The sequence below is a fragment of the Hevea brasiliensis genome, chromosome 14 (assembly GCF_030052815.1).
Source record: "Hevea brasiliensis isolate MT/VB/25A 57/8 chromosome 14, ASM3005281v1, whole genome shotgun sequence".
In the NCBI taxonomy this organism is placed as follows: Eukaryota; Viridiplantae; Streptophyta; class Magnoliopsida; order Malpighiales; family Euphorbiaceae; genus Hevea; species Hevea brasiliensis.
Window position 1 is genome coordinate 84027353 of NC_079506.1, and position 15628 is coordinate 84042980.

Genomic DNA, 15628 nt, shown 5'->3' on the forward strand with positions numbered 1-15628 from the left:
TTTTAGGGATAACTGCCAAAAAAATTTTATACTTTTCAAATTTTTACAGTTCTACTATAAACTATAAAAATCACTAATTAAACCCTAAACTTTTTAACACTTACCAATTGTACTCTTACCGTTAAGAAAACTGTTATTTCACTAACAGATATGGCATGTAAGAGCTATATAATAATGCAACTTTTATAATATGCAATACTTTTCATATTAACATAATATATATTCTCAGTCTCTTCAAATATTCTAATTTCATATTTTTGTTTCATCTATTAAGTAAAGAACTGTTTAAGTGCAACTTGTTAAATACATATTAATAGCAAGTACTTATATTGAATTAAACATATCCTTTTCCTTTCATTCAAAGATATATGTCTTCCTTTTCCATATTAACTGCAATTAGGTTATACTTACATGGAGTTTTATATAGCATTTCTGTTAGTAAAATAACAGTTTTCTTAATAGTAAGGTAGAATTGGCAATGATTAAAAAGTTTATGGTTTAATTAGTAATTATCATAGTATGAGATAGAATCACAAAATTTTGAAAATTACAAGGATTTTTGGGCAGTTTTCCCAAAATTTTTAAAGTAAATAAACTTTTGAATACATAATATTTTTTTTTATCTCAAATGATTTTAAATTTTATCAAAAAGATAATTCAATAATTAAATTTATGAGGGATCAATATGTATAAACATGTATAAATATAAAGGAGTATATATATATATATATATATAAAAGTCAATTGACCTCTCATTTTTCAATGTATATCTCCCACCGCTTGTAAGTATATTTTTTTCTCTTAATTATATTGAAAATTTTCTTAAAATATTATTAATATTTAAATCTCTTATACTACAACAGATGCATATATAACATAAATTCTTGTAACTTCCTTGTTCTACAAGTCTATGGTCTCTTTCCAACAGAGTTAATGCAAAGGAGAATTTCCCACCATGTTTCCCTAGCCAATATATATATTAATCTTTCAAAGGTGTTGCTCTCGATTGGCTAATATATATATTGGCTAGGGAAACATGGTGGGAAATTCTCCTTTGCACATATATATATATATATATAATCTACTGTATATAAAAGTGCAAATGAATGTATGCAACGAGTATAAATAAAGCAATGCACATTATAAAAAAAATTAATTCTACTAAATTTCGGCACTTAATAAAAGAAAAATCAGCAAGTAAAATTGCAAAAGCATATCATTATCAATAGGATAACTTAATCACCAAAATCACTCAGAGAAGTCTGCAGGTTAAATTGAGCGTAGTGTGATTTATTAATGTATTATATTATAAAATATTGTATTGCATTTAATAATATAATTTTTATTGTTAACATATTTAAAAAGATTGTTTGGTATAAGATGGTTTAATAACTATCTCTTATTTGGTTAGATAGTATAGTATGGTAAAATAAATATAAAAATTATTAAAATATCATTTATTATTGTTTTAAATATATTAATGGTTTAAAAATATTTATTTAAATAAAATATTAATTTATAAATAATGTTATTATAATAACAATTAAAGATACATCTTATATTTTTTAATTCATCACTAAATATGCCTTGTAAATATATAAAATTAAAGCTATATAATTAAAATTTTATATATTATACAAGGATAAAATGGAAAAATAAAAATTCTAAACCATATCAAATCACCAATTTGGTGGTTAGAAAAGTTATGATAAAATAATGGTTAAAAAACTATACTTTTACAACCTCAAACCATCATTTTTTAAGAATAATCTTTTTAAATATATAAAGCAATTATATCATATAATATGAAATCGTTCCAAATCATAATCTAAACATAGTGTAAATCACCAAAATCTATCGACAGGATGAGTATTTTCGCGTCAAGTGGAAGAGAATAAGTAATTTAATTGACATTAATTGACATACCCTATCTTCCATGTAGACAAAGCTAAAACAATTTAGCAAGGGATTGAACAAGAACTATAATAGAAGTTGTAAAAGCAATGATTGGATCTCTAACAATGGCTGAGAGGGTGAGCTAGAGGAAGGGATTGATTGATTATTAGTTCTTCTATATATAATTACTTAGGTATTCTATCTGTATACAGGAACATTCATTGTACTCTACGAAATATATGATTGAAAGCAAATGCTTTGATGGATCTTGAAACTACTAGGAACATTCTTATGTATAGTCTCCTAATTCCTCATTATAAAGATTAATTAGCGATGGATTGTGAACTCTTTGTTGCTAATGCATATTAATAGTAACGAATATATTTATTGTTATAAATATATATTTTTTTTTATTTTTATAAATAATATAAATAATGAAATATATATATATATATATATATAATTTTTTTTTCAATATTTTTCTGATAAAGGCTGCAGAATATTAAAGTAAAATCTATTTTAATTTATATATATTATATAAGAGAAAGGCCCACCCCAAACACGAGGTCCATAATCGATAAAATCCAACAATGTTCTGTCTTCGTTAAGCTCTTTGCCCTAATTTGTTTTTTCTCAGTAAAAATTGATTCAATTCTTTTTCTTGAAATCGATTCAGTTAGATTCAAATCCCGCTGAATATTTATACATAATCCAAACCCATCTCGAAAACCTTTATAATTTCTGTCTTTGAGCTCAATTATCTCTGATCTCAAATGGGTAAGAACGATTTTCTCACTCCAAAAGCAATCGCCAACAGAATCAAAGCCAAAGGTCTCCAGAAGCTCCGATGGTACTGCCAAATGTGTCAGAAGCAGTGCCGCGACGAGAATGGCTTCAAGTGCCACTGTATGAGCGAGAGCCACCAGCGTCAGATGCAAATCTTCGGTCAAAACCCTCACCGCATCGTCGAAGGTTACTCCGACGAGTTCGAGAACACGTTCCTCGACCTCATGCGGCGGAGCCACCGGTTCTCGCGGGTGGCTGCTACCGTCGTTTACAATGAATATATCCACGACAGGCATCACGTACATATGAACTCCACGCAGTGGGCTACCTTGACAGAATTTGTTAAGTATTTGGGTCGGACGGGGAAGTGCAAGGTTGAGGAGACGCCGAAAGGGTGGTTTATTACTTATATTGATAGAGATTCAGAGACCCTTTTTAAGGAAAAGATGAAGAATAAGAGAATTAGAGCAGATTTGGCTGAGGAGGAGAAGCAAGAGAGGGAAATCCAGAAACAGATTGAGAAGGCTGAGCAATTTTATACAACAATTAGAAATGAGGATTCTGAGAAAGAGAGTACTGAAGTGGTGGAGCCTGCAGCTAAGGAATTGAAGTTGGAGGGTGGGGTTAGGATTGGCTTTGCTCTTGGTTCAAAAAATAATGTTGTTAAGGAAAAAGGAGAGAGCTCCACTAGATTGGTATTTGAAGAAATTGAGGAGAAGGATAGAAAGAATGAAGAAAATGGTAATGTGGTTAAGAGTGGGAAATCGGCGTTGGAGGAGTTGATGAGGGAGGAAGAGAAGGCCAAGGAGAGGAGCAATCGGAAGGATTATTGGCTGTGTGAAGGGATAATTGTTAAGGTGATGAGTAAGACATTGGCAGAGAAAGGTTATTATAAGCAAAAAGGGGTGTTGAGGAAAGTGATTGATAAATATGTTGGGGAAATTGAGATGCTTGAGAGTAAGCATGTGTTGAGAGTTGATCAGGAAGAACTTGAAACTGTGATTCCACAGATTGGGGGTCTTGTAAGAATAGTTAATGGAGCCTACAGAGGGTCAAATGCGAGGTTGTTGGGAGTGGATACAGAGAAGTTTTGCGCCAAGGTGCAGGTAGAGAAGGGGATTTATGATGGAAGAGTGCTCAAGGCTGTGGAGTACGAGGACATATGCAAACTTGCTCAGTGAGTTTGGATACATTTTACTTCAGTGCCAGGAATTATCTTTCAACTTTTGTGGTTGTTCCTCATTTTTTTTAATCTTTTCTAGAGTCTGTTGATGCATCTTTTATCATCTTGTATCTTTTCCTTCTGGATGGATGATCTAGAAACTGTTTATAAATTGACAAAAGAATTGAGAAACTCATCTTTAAACTTCCAGCTTTCATACCCCCTTACCTTTTGTAAGTTAGATGCAAGTTTTTTTGCTTGTTAATTTGTCATGTGCCATATAACTTTTTTTGCTTTGCTGAGCTTCAGTGCAACATCATCAATATAAATACGATATTAGTAGAATTCATATCCACAATTTATTATACTCATTCTAGGATTACATGGCAAGTTGTACTTTGCTTTTTTATTGAATTCCAATTTACTACTTAAATAGATAATTAAATGAATTATCCTCATAATTATCTGACAGACATGCAGTTGAATGACTAAGCAATGCTGTTTAAATTATTGATATGAAATTGCTAGGCTACATTTGTTTAAGTGCCCCTCTTTGTAGATTGGTCAAGCAGCTTAAGTAACTTAACAATCAACATTATCATACTCTGTAATACAAGTCATTGTTGACTTCTCCAAATTCTTTTCTAGGTGATGGTTTGTTGCATTACCTGCATTCCTTTTGAAATTTTCTACCAGGTATTTAGTAGCTCACATGAATTCATCAGAGAAGCTTATCATAGATCTCTATAGTAAAGACTAGTGATATATTGACTGTTGATTTGGGTTTCCTGAGAAATAAAAGTCTCTAGGACAATATGTTGTCAAAGTTACTTTGTTGCTACTTTGTAGCTGGTTTAAATTCTTTGCACTATTTTCAACTGCTTAAGGATTGAAGAGTCTAAACTAATCTTTACTCCTCGTGAATAAGGGTATGTAAAGTGGAAAATCTTTGACACAAGAACATAACTTTGCATTTTATTTTCTTCATGGATTTGGCAATCAAAGATCTTCCCATTTTTTATGAAATATAATTTGAATTAGCTTCTTGAGGTTAGGATCTCATGTATCATGTTGTGGTTGACTTTCTTTACTGGTTTGATTAATTATGTTTTCTTCTCGTCTATTGTAATCTATGAATTTTGTGTTAGGATTTAACCTGTTGCTCAGATTACTGCTTTGCACTCAAGATTAGATCATAAACCAGTTGATGCCAAAATAAAAGCAGCTGGTTGCATATTAGGAGTTTTTAAAGTTTGCTATTGTTTCTTACTCAGTTCTCTTTTACAATTTAGAGGAAATGGAACCATATAAGGGACCATTTCAGTTTGAGGTTGGAAGGCTAAAAAAGCGCACTTTGAAAAGGCACTATTTTCAATGTTGAAAAAAGTTAGTTAATTATTTGCAGTTCTTATTACTAAAATATATCAAATTTAATTTTAAACCAGTTTTAGTATCTTCTAACTAACATATTTAAGGAGGTGCTTGGTCTGTTTGGATCAAGGATTTAAATCGTGGCTGGTTCGTGGTCACGGTCGCAGGTATCAGAAATAGGCTTATGATGGCTGCAAGATAACGGTAACAGTCTATAGCTGCACAAAGTTCTTTAAAAAATTTGCAAAGTTCACGAAATTAATAGATATTTAAAAATATAAGTAGAAGTAATATATACAACTAAATAATATGCATACATATATCAAATAAAAACATTAAATCTATCATTCTTTGACATTATTGGCATTAATCAATTCAAAACTAAAATAACTATATGTAGATAGTAAAGAACTAACATTACACTAAACAAACATTAATAAAGCCTAAAAGTGTCTTTGATGTTATTTTCTAATTATTTATGTATTTTCCTAAAATTAATTTTGAAAATAGTTCAAATTAGGAAAAAAAATAATAACATATAGATCAAGCAAACTCATGCTTCATGCTATAAATTTAATAAAAAAACCCTAGCATCAAACATATTTTTCTTCAAAAAATAAGAAAAAAGCCAAAAATAAATAAATAACTTATCTTTTGCAAGATATGTATGTGTAGAACTAGAAAGATACTAGTTGATTATCTTAGTTCAACAGACAAGGAAGTGAAAGATTTGTTAAAAATAGAAAATTGAGAGAGAAAGCGAGACATAGCAGCTTAAAACTAAGGAAGAGCTACTGCATCCATTTCGACAAGGACAAAAAAAAGTGAGGTAACGAACCGTTACCATTAATAATGGTCGTTACCGTTACATAAAGGCCATTACGGCTGTTATAGGTGCATTTTTTCTATTGCCTTTAAATAACGGGTGTAACGTAACAAGAAGCTAAAAAACCTTTAAATTAGGTAATGGTTGTTATTTAAAACCATGGTTTGGATTGATGTTAGAGCTGTTATTGAGAGAACACCTCCTTAAATATGTTAGATAGTGGTTGTGTGCTAAATTTTTTGCCAATAAACTGTTTGCCCTTTTTCTTTAAAAAAAATTTTCCATTTCAATTATTTGGTTTTCATGACTTTTTTCACCACTTTTTCTTGATTGGAGGCTCCTTTTGCTGTAGCTTCTTGATTCTCACTCTCCTTAGCTTCACAATCCTATTAAGATGCTGCTTTGTTCAGAGCTTTGTAATTTTCCTTTTCTTTTGGGTGCATTTGAGATTGAGATTAAATATCTGTGGAATGTTTTCTTTTGGAATTGGAAGTAAGAAAAATAATGCCAGATGCATTATTTTAGCTTTTTCATGGCATATATGTAGTTTTCAGTTCTGTGCCGTGCACATTTTTAGACCACAATGAAGAAGACACTAGTTTGGCTATACCAGAAGCAGTGGTGATCTGGGATGGTGTTGCATGTGAAATAATTTGCGTGCATATGGATGCATTTCAGCTAGCCACATTGCTGGTGCATTTAATATGCATATTTTTATTTAACTTGCATTTTTTATTTTTTTTCCCATAGATTCTAACGCTTGTTAGACTAAATGTCCCCGTTGCCAGAGATTATAAGGTTATTGAGAGAATAAAATTAGTTCCAATTTAAAGGTCTTGCATTTATGTTATTTAGAGCCAGGGTGTTTTTGTGAGCACATTGGAAGAATCATATCAACTAGGATTAGAGGGAATATCATGTTACAGAATCCCTGAGTTAGGGTTCTACCTCAGATAATAAGAAGGGAGATGAGAGAATTGGAGAAATAGGGATGAGAAGTAGAAGAAAGTAGATGAGAAAACGGAAGAAATGGGGATAAGAAAGAGAGAAAGAGAAATTATGGAGAGAGAAGTAATTCTTGTATTATTGAATTTTTTGCTGACCCAATTAGTTACAATGCTACCCTATTTATACAAAATTTTCCTGTCATACATTCGCACAGTTCCTATTCCCCTTATTATCATAACATTCCCCACTTCTTGAGATCATTCTTGTCCTAAGAATGAAAAGGTTCCATGAATAAAAGAAAAATCTTCTATGTAAGCATCTTGAATGCTACAGTGGAGCTGCACTTGAATGCTAGGATTGAATTGGCAGGAAGCATTTTATCTAAACAAGATTGCCTTTCCAATTAGAATGTTGATGTACTGGAATTTTCTGCACATATTTTCTTACAATCAGCCATTGCACTTTCTCCCTCCAATGATAGAATTTTAATTTCATTTTGTTTTTTTGCCATTTCTATTACTCATCCTCTTTGAGAAGAATAATCTCATAGGAAACCCACTCCAAATTATAGCAATGAAATTCAAAAGCAACCTCTTCATCAACCTTAATTACCCTTGAGTCATCCAGGTTATGCCATGTGTTTGGAAAGGATCATATGTAGCAAAAGTAACGCCTAGAAATTAGTTAAACTTGGTCAGTTTTTGGCACCTCCTCAGGAATTGAAACAATATCTCCTTGTTGTTCTTCTTAATTCACTAGCTCAAATGATATCCTATCTGTCTGATCACCAATTGAAATCATTATGGACTGCTTTTCTGGAATATCATGACTCACTTATTCCAACTTCAGGTTAAGGATATGAGCCTTAACATCTACCTCCTGGCTGCAAGTCACTTCTAAATTCCTCAGTAGCAAGTGAAGCATGATTTTCCACTTGTTCCTCATCTAAGTTCAATATTTGCACATGAAAATAGTCTACATTGTGGTCCTCTTCTGCTATGTTCACATTATTAATGGACATTTGGTCCTCTATTTCAAATTTCTCCATTTCTCTTGAAACGATATCCCCCACTTCTCCTATATTTTATCCAGCCTTTCCTTGTACCTTTTAAATGCCCCATCAACAATTTCACAAATGCCTTGTTCCAAATTCCTTAACTGTTGTTCCCAAGATTGTACGTCCATATTCAGAAAATATAGGAACGGGGAAAGAAAGGTTAGTAAGAGTCAAGATTTTCAAGAGCAGGGTTTGAACCAAGGAATTATTTCCATAAACTAAAATAGAGTTTCGGAGCTAGAAATGGAAAGAATTAAGGGAAAGGGAAATGCTAGAATATTTATCTAAATTTGCAACCCTAACAGATACACATTTATGAGGATTTAACCCAAAATCATTCAAAGTGGAGAAAGCGAATCCATATAGCCGACCCCAAATTTTTGGGATAAAGGCTTAGCTGAGTTGAGTTAAGTTGGAACCCTAACAGATCAAGAAAGAAGAATTGGGAAGAGGAATAAAGAGAAATTAAAGAAATCTGAAGAAGAAGAGATAGAAAGAGGATGAAAAATAGAAAAATTGAAGGAAGGAGAGATTTTATTTCAAGTAATTCTTGGAATTTCAAGAAGAAAGGATGAAGAAAAAGAATAGGGTTCTGTCGAGAAGAAGAAACAGAGCAAGAAACAGGAGAAAGAAAGGAAAAAAATTTTTGGCAAAGAAGGAAAAGGAATCTTAGATATGAAGGAAGAAGAAATAGAGAAAGAAGGAAGAAGAAGAAGAAGAAGAAACCCTAGTTCTAGTGTTACAGATCTAGAATAGAAGATATTGGGAAGAAATTGAAAAGAATTAGGGAAGAGATAGAAGAACAGCATTAGAGAGAATAAAGAGAGGAAAGGAAAGAAAAGAAGAAAGGAAGATAAGAATAGAAAGAAACCTGGTATTTGGGAGACTATTACTGATCTCCCATTGATGAAGCATTCTAGTTGTTGCCCACTGATTAAAGGGCTCTGATGCCAATTTGTTGCAGAATCCCTGAGTTAGGGTACTTCCTCAGATAATAAGAAGAAGGGAGATGAGAGAATAGAAGAAATAGGGATGAGAAGTACAAAAAAGGAGATGAGAGAACGGAAGAAATAGGGATAAGAAATAGAGAGAGAGAGAATTATAAAGAGAGAAGTAATTCTTATATTACTGACTTATTGGCTAACACAATTGGTTACAATGCTACCCTATTTGTACAATATTTTCCTCCCATACATTCTCACGGTTCCTATTCCCCTTATTATCATATCATTTGGCAATTCTGGCAGTAGTTATCATGTGTTGGATTGTGAATCATTTACAAACGAACATGAATATATAGTCATCGAATTTAGTTATCAACTATTGCTCATCTTTTCATAGTCATTGTTAAAGCCTTGCCTGATTTCATTTTATGTTTCTTTTTCTCTGCCCATTCTTAACTTAATGAACTATTGTTTTGTTTTTTGTTTTTCTTCTCTTTGCAAGATTACAAGTCTCTAATATCAAGCTTCTATGTCATGTGTTGCTGAAAAGCCTTCATATGATTTTTGTTCGTTTGAAAATTGGACAGTTAAGAGACAATATTAGGAGTATAAATGCAATTAGAAAGACAGGTGTGGATTGGCTTCAATCCTTTGCGATGCCATATGCTTGGATCTCAAAGTAATTGTGTGCGTGATTCATGCGAATCCTCAAACGGGATTCATAGCATGGAAGCAAGTTGAATTCATCTAATGGGCTTAGGTGACTGATTTGTGTGCGTGACCATGCATGTCAGCTACCATCTCAGTGGTCAAGTTTTATGTATGGGATCTTCACACTACAATCAAGCTTTAACCACTGGATTATCTCTCACGCTTTGCCTTGCTGCCCTTGCGCTTTGCACATGTTTGTGTGATTTTCGACAAATCATTTGAACCATGATTAACTCAAGTTTGGGAATTTGGGAGTTGGACCTAAATAATATGCCTTTATCACGCCCTAATGTTTTAATCGTATAACATGCTTCACCTATTTTTTCCATTTTGCAGCTTAAGACTGGGCACCAAGTTTAATATGAGAGGACCTTTAACTATAATTATTTTGTTGTAGATTTGAATTAGTTGGTGGTTAAAATCTATCTATGTATATTATAAAGCTGGTTAAATTTTCTCTACAAGTTATTAAAATATATTATTAAATATAAAAATTTAATTTTTGTTAAGATGAGGTCATGAGCATTAATTTCCCCTTTCTTGACTTTATAATATCCATAAACAAGACAAGGTGGCTCGGAATTGAAACGTTGGAGTTGGAGTTGGAGTTGGACCCAGGGTTTGAATGCCTCATCATTATTCCATACATTTTATTTCAAGTATTTTTTAAGAAAAAATATTAAATAATTTTATTTTTATTAAAAAAATTATTATTAATTGGTTAAAGTATGCTTGAAGTTGTAACACCCCAAAATTTTAAATTTTATGAGCATTTTTGGTATTTTAATTTTATTAAATTTTTGAAATTTTTTTTTTTTGAGATTTTTCGGATTTTAAAAATCGGGTTCGATTTTCGAAAAATATAAACTTTAATGATTTTTAAAAATTAATTTAAAGACCACGTGGCAAAACTAAAAATATATTTGGAGTCTACGTATTTTTTCTCGAGTTTTTGGAATTTTTGAATTTTGGACCTCATTTTTGGTCCGAGGCGAGTAAAAATTCAAAATTTTGTATTTCGAATCGAACCGCCGAATCGAACCGGATCGGATCGGACGGCCGAATCGGACCGCTCCTTCCCTTTTTCTTCCCGCACGTCGTTCCCTCTCCTTTTCTCTCTTTTCTCTCTCCTCCCTCCCCTGCCGCCGGCCAGCCACCTCCCCTGCCACCCCATCCCACCGCGCCACCACCTGCCACCCAGCCAGCGCGCAGCCATGCGCAACGCCCTCCACGCGGCGTTTCGGCTTCTCCGGCCGATCCGGCCACCAATTGGACCGGGTCTTGTGTCTAAAATCATCTACTCGACGAGAGCTTTCCATAGACACCAAGAACGCCGAAATCCATCGAGCGGTTTGTCCGATTTTTGCTCGGGAAGATTTTAGCCCATTTCGACTTTTGGGCTAGATTTCTCGAAAACCGTGAATCCCACGAGAAAACCGAGGGTACCAGCACGCTCCACTCGTCGAGAGCTTCGCGGCGACATAAATTTCAAATTTTTCTGACACCGTTTTTGGGTGGGTCCCACGGAACTTCGCAGTGTATTTCCGAGCATTAAATGAGCTTAGAAAATTCTGAAAAATTTATGTACTAACCCCTGTGTTATGGGCTTCGTGTAGGTATCCTCAATTCGCGGAAATTCGACAGTTGACCGGGTCTGTGAAATTCCGTTCATGCAAAAGCCGAATTGGACCGAGGTTTTGGCTAGCCCCCCATTGTCAGACGTCCCGAGCGCGTCCCCGAAGTCGGAATCGGCAAAGGTAAACCCGAACCTTGTTTTTACGTAATTTTCTAGTGCTTAAATAGGATTAAAAATCCGTAAAATATTCGTGGTAGCTTAGAAAATTATGATTCTTTTTGCAATAGCTTAGTAATATTGCTAAGGACCGCGGGGCAAAGTTTTAGAATTTTTAGAACTTATTTGGGCAGTTTTTACAAAAATGGTCAATTATAAGGACTAAATTGAAATATTACATACTGTGATGGATGATTGATTTGATGGGCCCAGGAGGGGCTGTGTGATATGACTGAGCTGTGGATATATGGATTGTAAATATAGAAGTGTGTTTTGAGCCATTTTGCAGGTTGGGTAGGTCCTAGGTATAGGGGAGACTCTGCCGGATTTTCGGTACGACTTAGGACGTATTGGTCTTTTTCTTTGTTTGTATTGAGTCAGATTGTATTAAATAATTGTAATATAATTGTCAGGTGAGCCAGACGACCTTCTTCCTCTCCGCCACGCCACAGTAATTGTCGTCAAGTCTGTGAGTAAAATATTAATTTTAATTGTAATTTCGATATTATTATATGTTCAGCATGCCCATGCATCACTTATATGCATATATTTATGTAGTTAAACTCTAGGCACGATTTATGTTGCATTCATAACTGTTAACGTGCCATGAGTATTGTTGTGGTAATTTGGAGCAGTGTGCGTGCGTTGGCGTGCGTGTGATGTGATGTAGACTATGGATAGGACGGGTAGTCACGGCTTGAGTTCTTCGCTGAGACCCGATCCTTCTGGGGGTAGTCACGGCTTGAGTTCTTCGCTGGGACCCCCGATTTGGTTATTAAGTGGAAGTCCGAGTTGAGTTCTTCGCTGGCACCAGGTTGGATTTAAGAGAGCTGTATAGGGGATCAGCTCCCATATATTATGATTGATGTTACAGGGTGCGTGAGTGCTCCAAATTACCTTTTTGATGTTATGATGTGAAAATGTTGTTGCTGTTGCATTTCACTCCACAGGTTGCATTAGTACTAGATAGTTATAGAGATTATGGTTAAAATTGATATTTTACTCTCTGAGTCGAACGCTCACTCCTGTTCAAAAATTTTTACAGGCCACAGGAGGATATTTTTGAGGTTAACCTGCTTTCTCCCTCGCAGGTCGATTACTAATGTTTGTATAAACTTGTAAAATCTTAGAATTTTCGCATGTGTTAGAAATGTTTATTTGATTTGGGTCCCTGTAAACTTAATATGCTATGCATGTTTGATGGATTGGATGAGGGAGCTGAGCTCCCATTTATTTTTATGCTGATGAGTATGTGGAGGGTGAGCTGAGCTCCCCAATTGAGTATTTATTGTGTTTACAGGTCGGGTGAGTCGAAAACTCCCCGTTGGAAAGTCCATTTTATGGCCGGACTCTGTCCGTTTGATTTCTTGAATTTGGGCCCAAATGGGCCTTAGAGTTGGGTTAATGAACAGTTAGGCTTACTACTGGCCTCGGGGGCTTTAGGCTGGCCCAGGTCCTAGTGCCGGTCCGGCCCATAGGTTGGGTCGTGACAAATGTGGTATCAGAGCTTAGGCTCCAGATTCTTAGGGAATGTTTGTCTAAAGTGTTGGGAAGAGTCTACTAGGAGTCACATGCGGAAAAATAGGGTCCACATTCGTCTTGCATTGTCGTCTTTGCTTCTAGTTTCTGCTCCATATATTATGTATAAATATGAGTCTATAGAGCTGTGTAATGAGCAGTTTTGAATTTTGTGGGCTAATGCTGCTGAATTTCAGGAAAATGCGTAGAAGCAGGAGAGCTGCCATTGCACCAGAACCAGATGTGCCTGACGAGGTGTCGGCCAGATGAGGCGCCGCCAGAAGGCGGGGTAGGAGGCCTAGAGCTCAAGTAGAGGCAGCCACCCCGATCTGAGATCGATCCTTTATGGCACAGGGTCCCATGGACCCAATGGCAGCTACTCTAGCTGGTCTGCAGAGAACCATCGACATGATGGCGCAGTATATGGTCCACCCTCCACAACAGCAGTAGTCCACCGCACCAAGAGGAGAACCTTACAAACAGATCATAAATTTCAAGAAGTTGGTGCCTGGTACTTATGATGTGTCAGACGATGCATATCGGTTTTTGGATTCTGAGACAGGCGAGAGCAGTGCGATTGGTGATAGAAGACTAATAGAGTGTATACAGCATGTCATGGGGCCTATGCCTAGATAATGGATGAATGACTACGTGTTACCTCGGATGGAGGGTTTGTCGTGGACTCAGTTTGTGGAACTTTTCATCAATCGGTTTGTGCCAGAAAGCTTCAGAGATCAGAAACAGTGGGCCTTTGAGGCCTTAAGACAGAATGGCAGGTCTGTAGATGAATATGCTCTGCAATTTTCTGGAATTGAGCAGATATGCCCCTACAGCAGTAGCTACAGAAACTATGAAGGTGAAGAGATGCCTAAAGGGGCTTGACAGGAGGTATGCGAACCTGGCCATGATGTCTGATCAGACTTTTGATGTGGTGGTTGATCGAGCCAGACAAATTGAGATTAGCTATGCTGTGGATGACAGCGGAAGAGCAAAGAAAAACAGAGCAGAGGGTTCTACCGGTGTTCCCCAAATGGGTACTCCGGATAGTGGTGGCCAGAGTAATTACAGAGGAAAGAGTAGGAACAAGAGAAGTGGTTTTAGACACAAACCACGAGGATTCGCACTGTGTACGGATCAGCGGTGGTCACGCGCCGGTACAGTGCAGTTCAGGATCCTCCTTGGCACCTTGTACACAGTGTGGAAGAGGACATTCAGGACCTTGTTTGATGGGTTCAGGAGTATGCTTCAGGTGTGGCCAACCAGGTCACTTTGCTAGGGAATGCCCCGTTTTCAGTGAGCCACAGATGGGGTCACAGGGTTCTATTGCAAATGTTCCTCGCCAGATGTATCCAGGTGCTTCCAACATGGCAGGCAGTCAGTTCAGTGGCCAACAGGGCCGAGGACAAGGGGGACATGGATTTGGAGGCGGTCGAGGTAGAAGTCGATGTCGAGTTACGCCACTCAGGGTAGGGGTCAAGCTCGGGTTTTCACCACGACCCACCGAGATTCTCGAGCTTCCAATGCAGTTGTGGCAGGTATTCTTCTGGTCTGTTCCTATGAGGCTCGTGTTTTAATAGATCCGGGTGCTACGCACTCATTTGTCTCCCCTGTGTTTGCCATGAGGTTGGGTAGAAACCCTATAACTTTAGAATGCCCTTTGTCGGTAGCTACCCCACTTAGTGACAACATAGAGGTAGATATGGTTTTTCCGGGTAGCCCAGTGGTAGTGGATGGAAAGATCCTTCCAGCAGACTTGGTTCCTCTACCAGTAATGGATTTTGATGTAATTTTGGGGATGGATTGGTTGGCAACTCATTATGCCACCTTAGACTGCAGGAACAAAAAGGTGTATTTCCACATATCTGGTGTGGAAGAGTTTAGCTTTGATGGTGACAGGAGCGTGGCTCCATATAATTTGGTGTCAGCAATTAGTGCCAGAAAAATGTTGAGGCGTGGATGCCAAGGGTATTTGGCATTGGTGAGAGATACATCTGTAGAAGGTGTCAGCATGGAAAATGTTCATGTTGTCAGAGAATTCATGGATGTCTTCCCTGAAGGGCTTCCAGGGTTGCCACCAGAAAGGGGAATAGAGTTCTGCATTGATGTTGTTCCGGGTACAAACCCCATATCAATGCCACCTTACAGGATGGCACCAGCAGAATTGAAAGAGCTGAAGGAGCAACTACAAGAGCTTTTGGACAAGGGTTTTATACGTCCGAGCACTTCACCCTGGGGTGCTCCTGTTCTATTCGTGAGAAAGAAGGATGGGTCATTGAGGTTGTGTATTGACTATAGACAGCTGAACAAGGTGACTGTGAAGAACAAGTATCCACTTCCTCGGATCGATGACCTGTTTGATTAGCTCCAAGGGGCTAGATTCTTTTCCAAGATAGACCTGCGATCAGGCTACCATCAGTTGAGAATCAGGGATGAGGACGTGTCCAAAACGGCTTTCAGGACAAGATATGGTCATTATGAGTTCTTGGTGATGTCTTTTGGACTCACTAATGCACCAGCAGCCTTCATGGACTTGATGAACAGGGTGTTCAAGCCATTTTTGGACCGTTTGGTCATCGTATTCATAGATGACATTTTGGTGTACTCTCGGACCGAGGAA

At 36.5% G+C, this 15628-nt stretch overlaps 1 protein-coding gene across 1 annotated transcript; it reads left to right on the forward strand.

Moving 5' to 3' along the window:
• Nucleotides 1-2496: 2496 nt before the first annotated feature.
• LOC110649123 (KIN17-like protein) lies at nt 2497-4048 on the forward strand. The gene has a single exon (XM_021803553.2). The coding sequence runs from the start codon at nt 2670-2672 to the stop codon at nt 3861-3863; it is 1194 nt and encodes a 397-aa protein (XP_021659245.2). The 5' UTR covers nt 2497-2669; the 3' UTR covers nt 3864-4048.
• The last annotated feature ends 11580 nt before the right edge of the window (nt 4049-15628 follow it).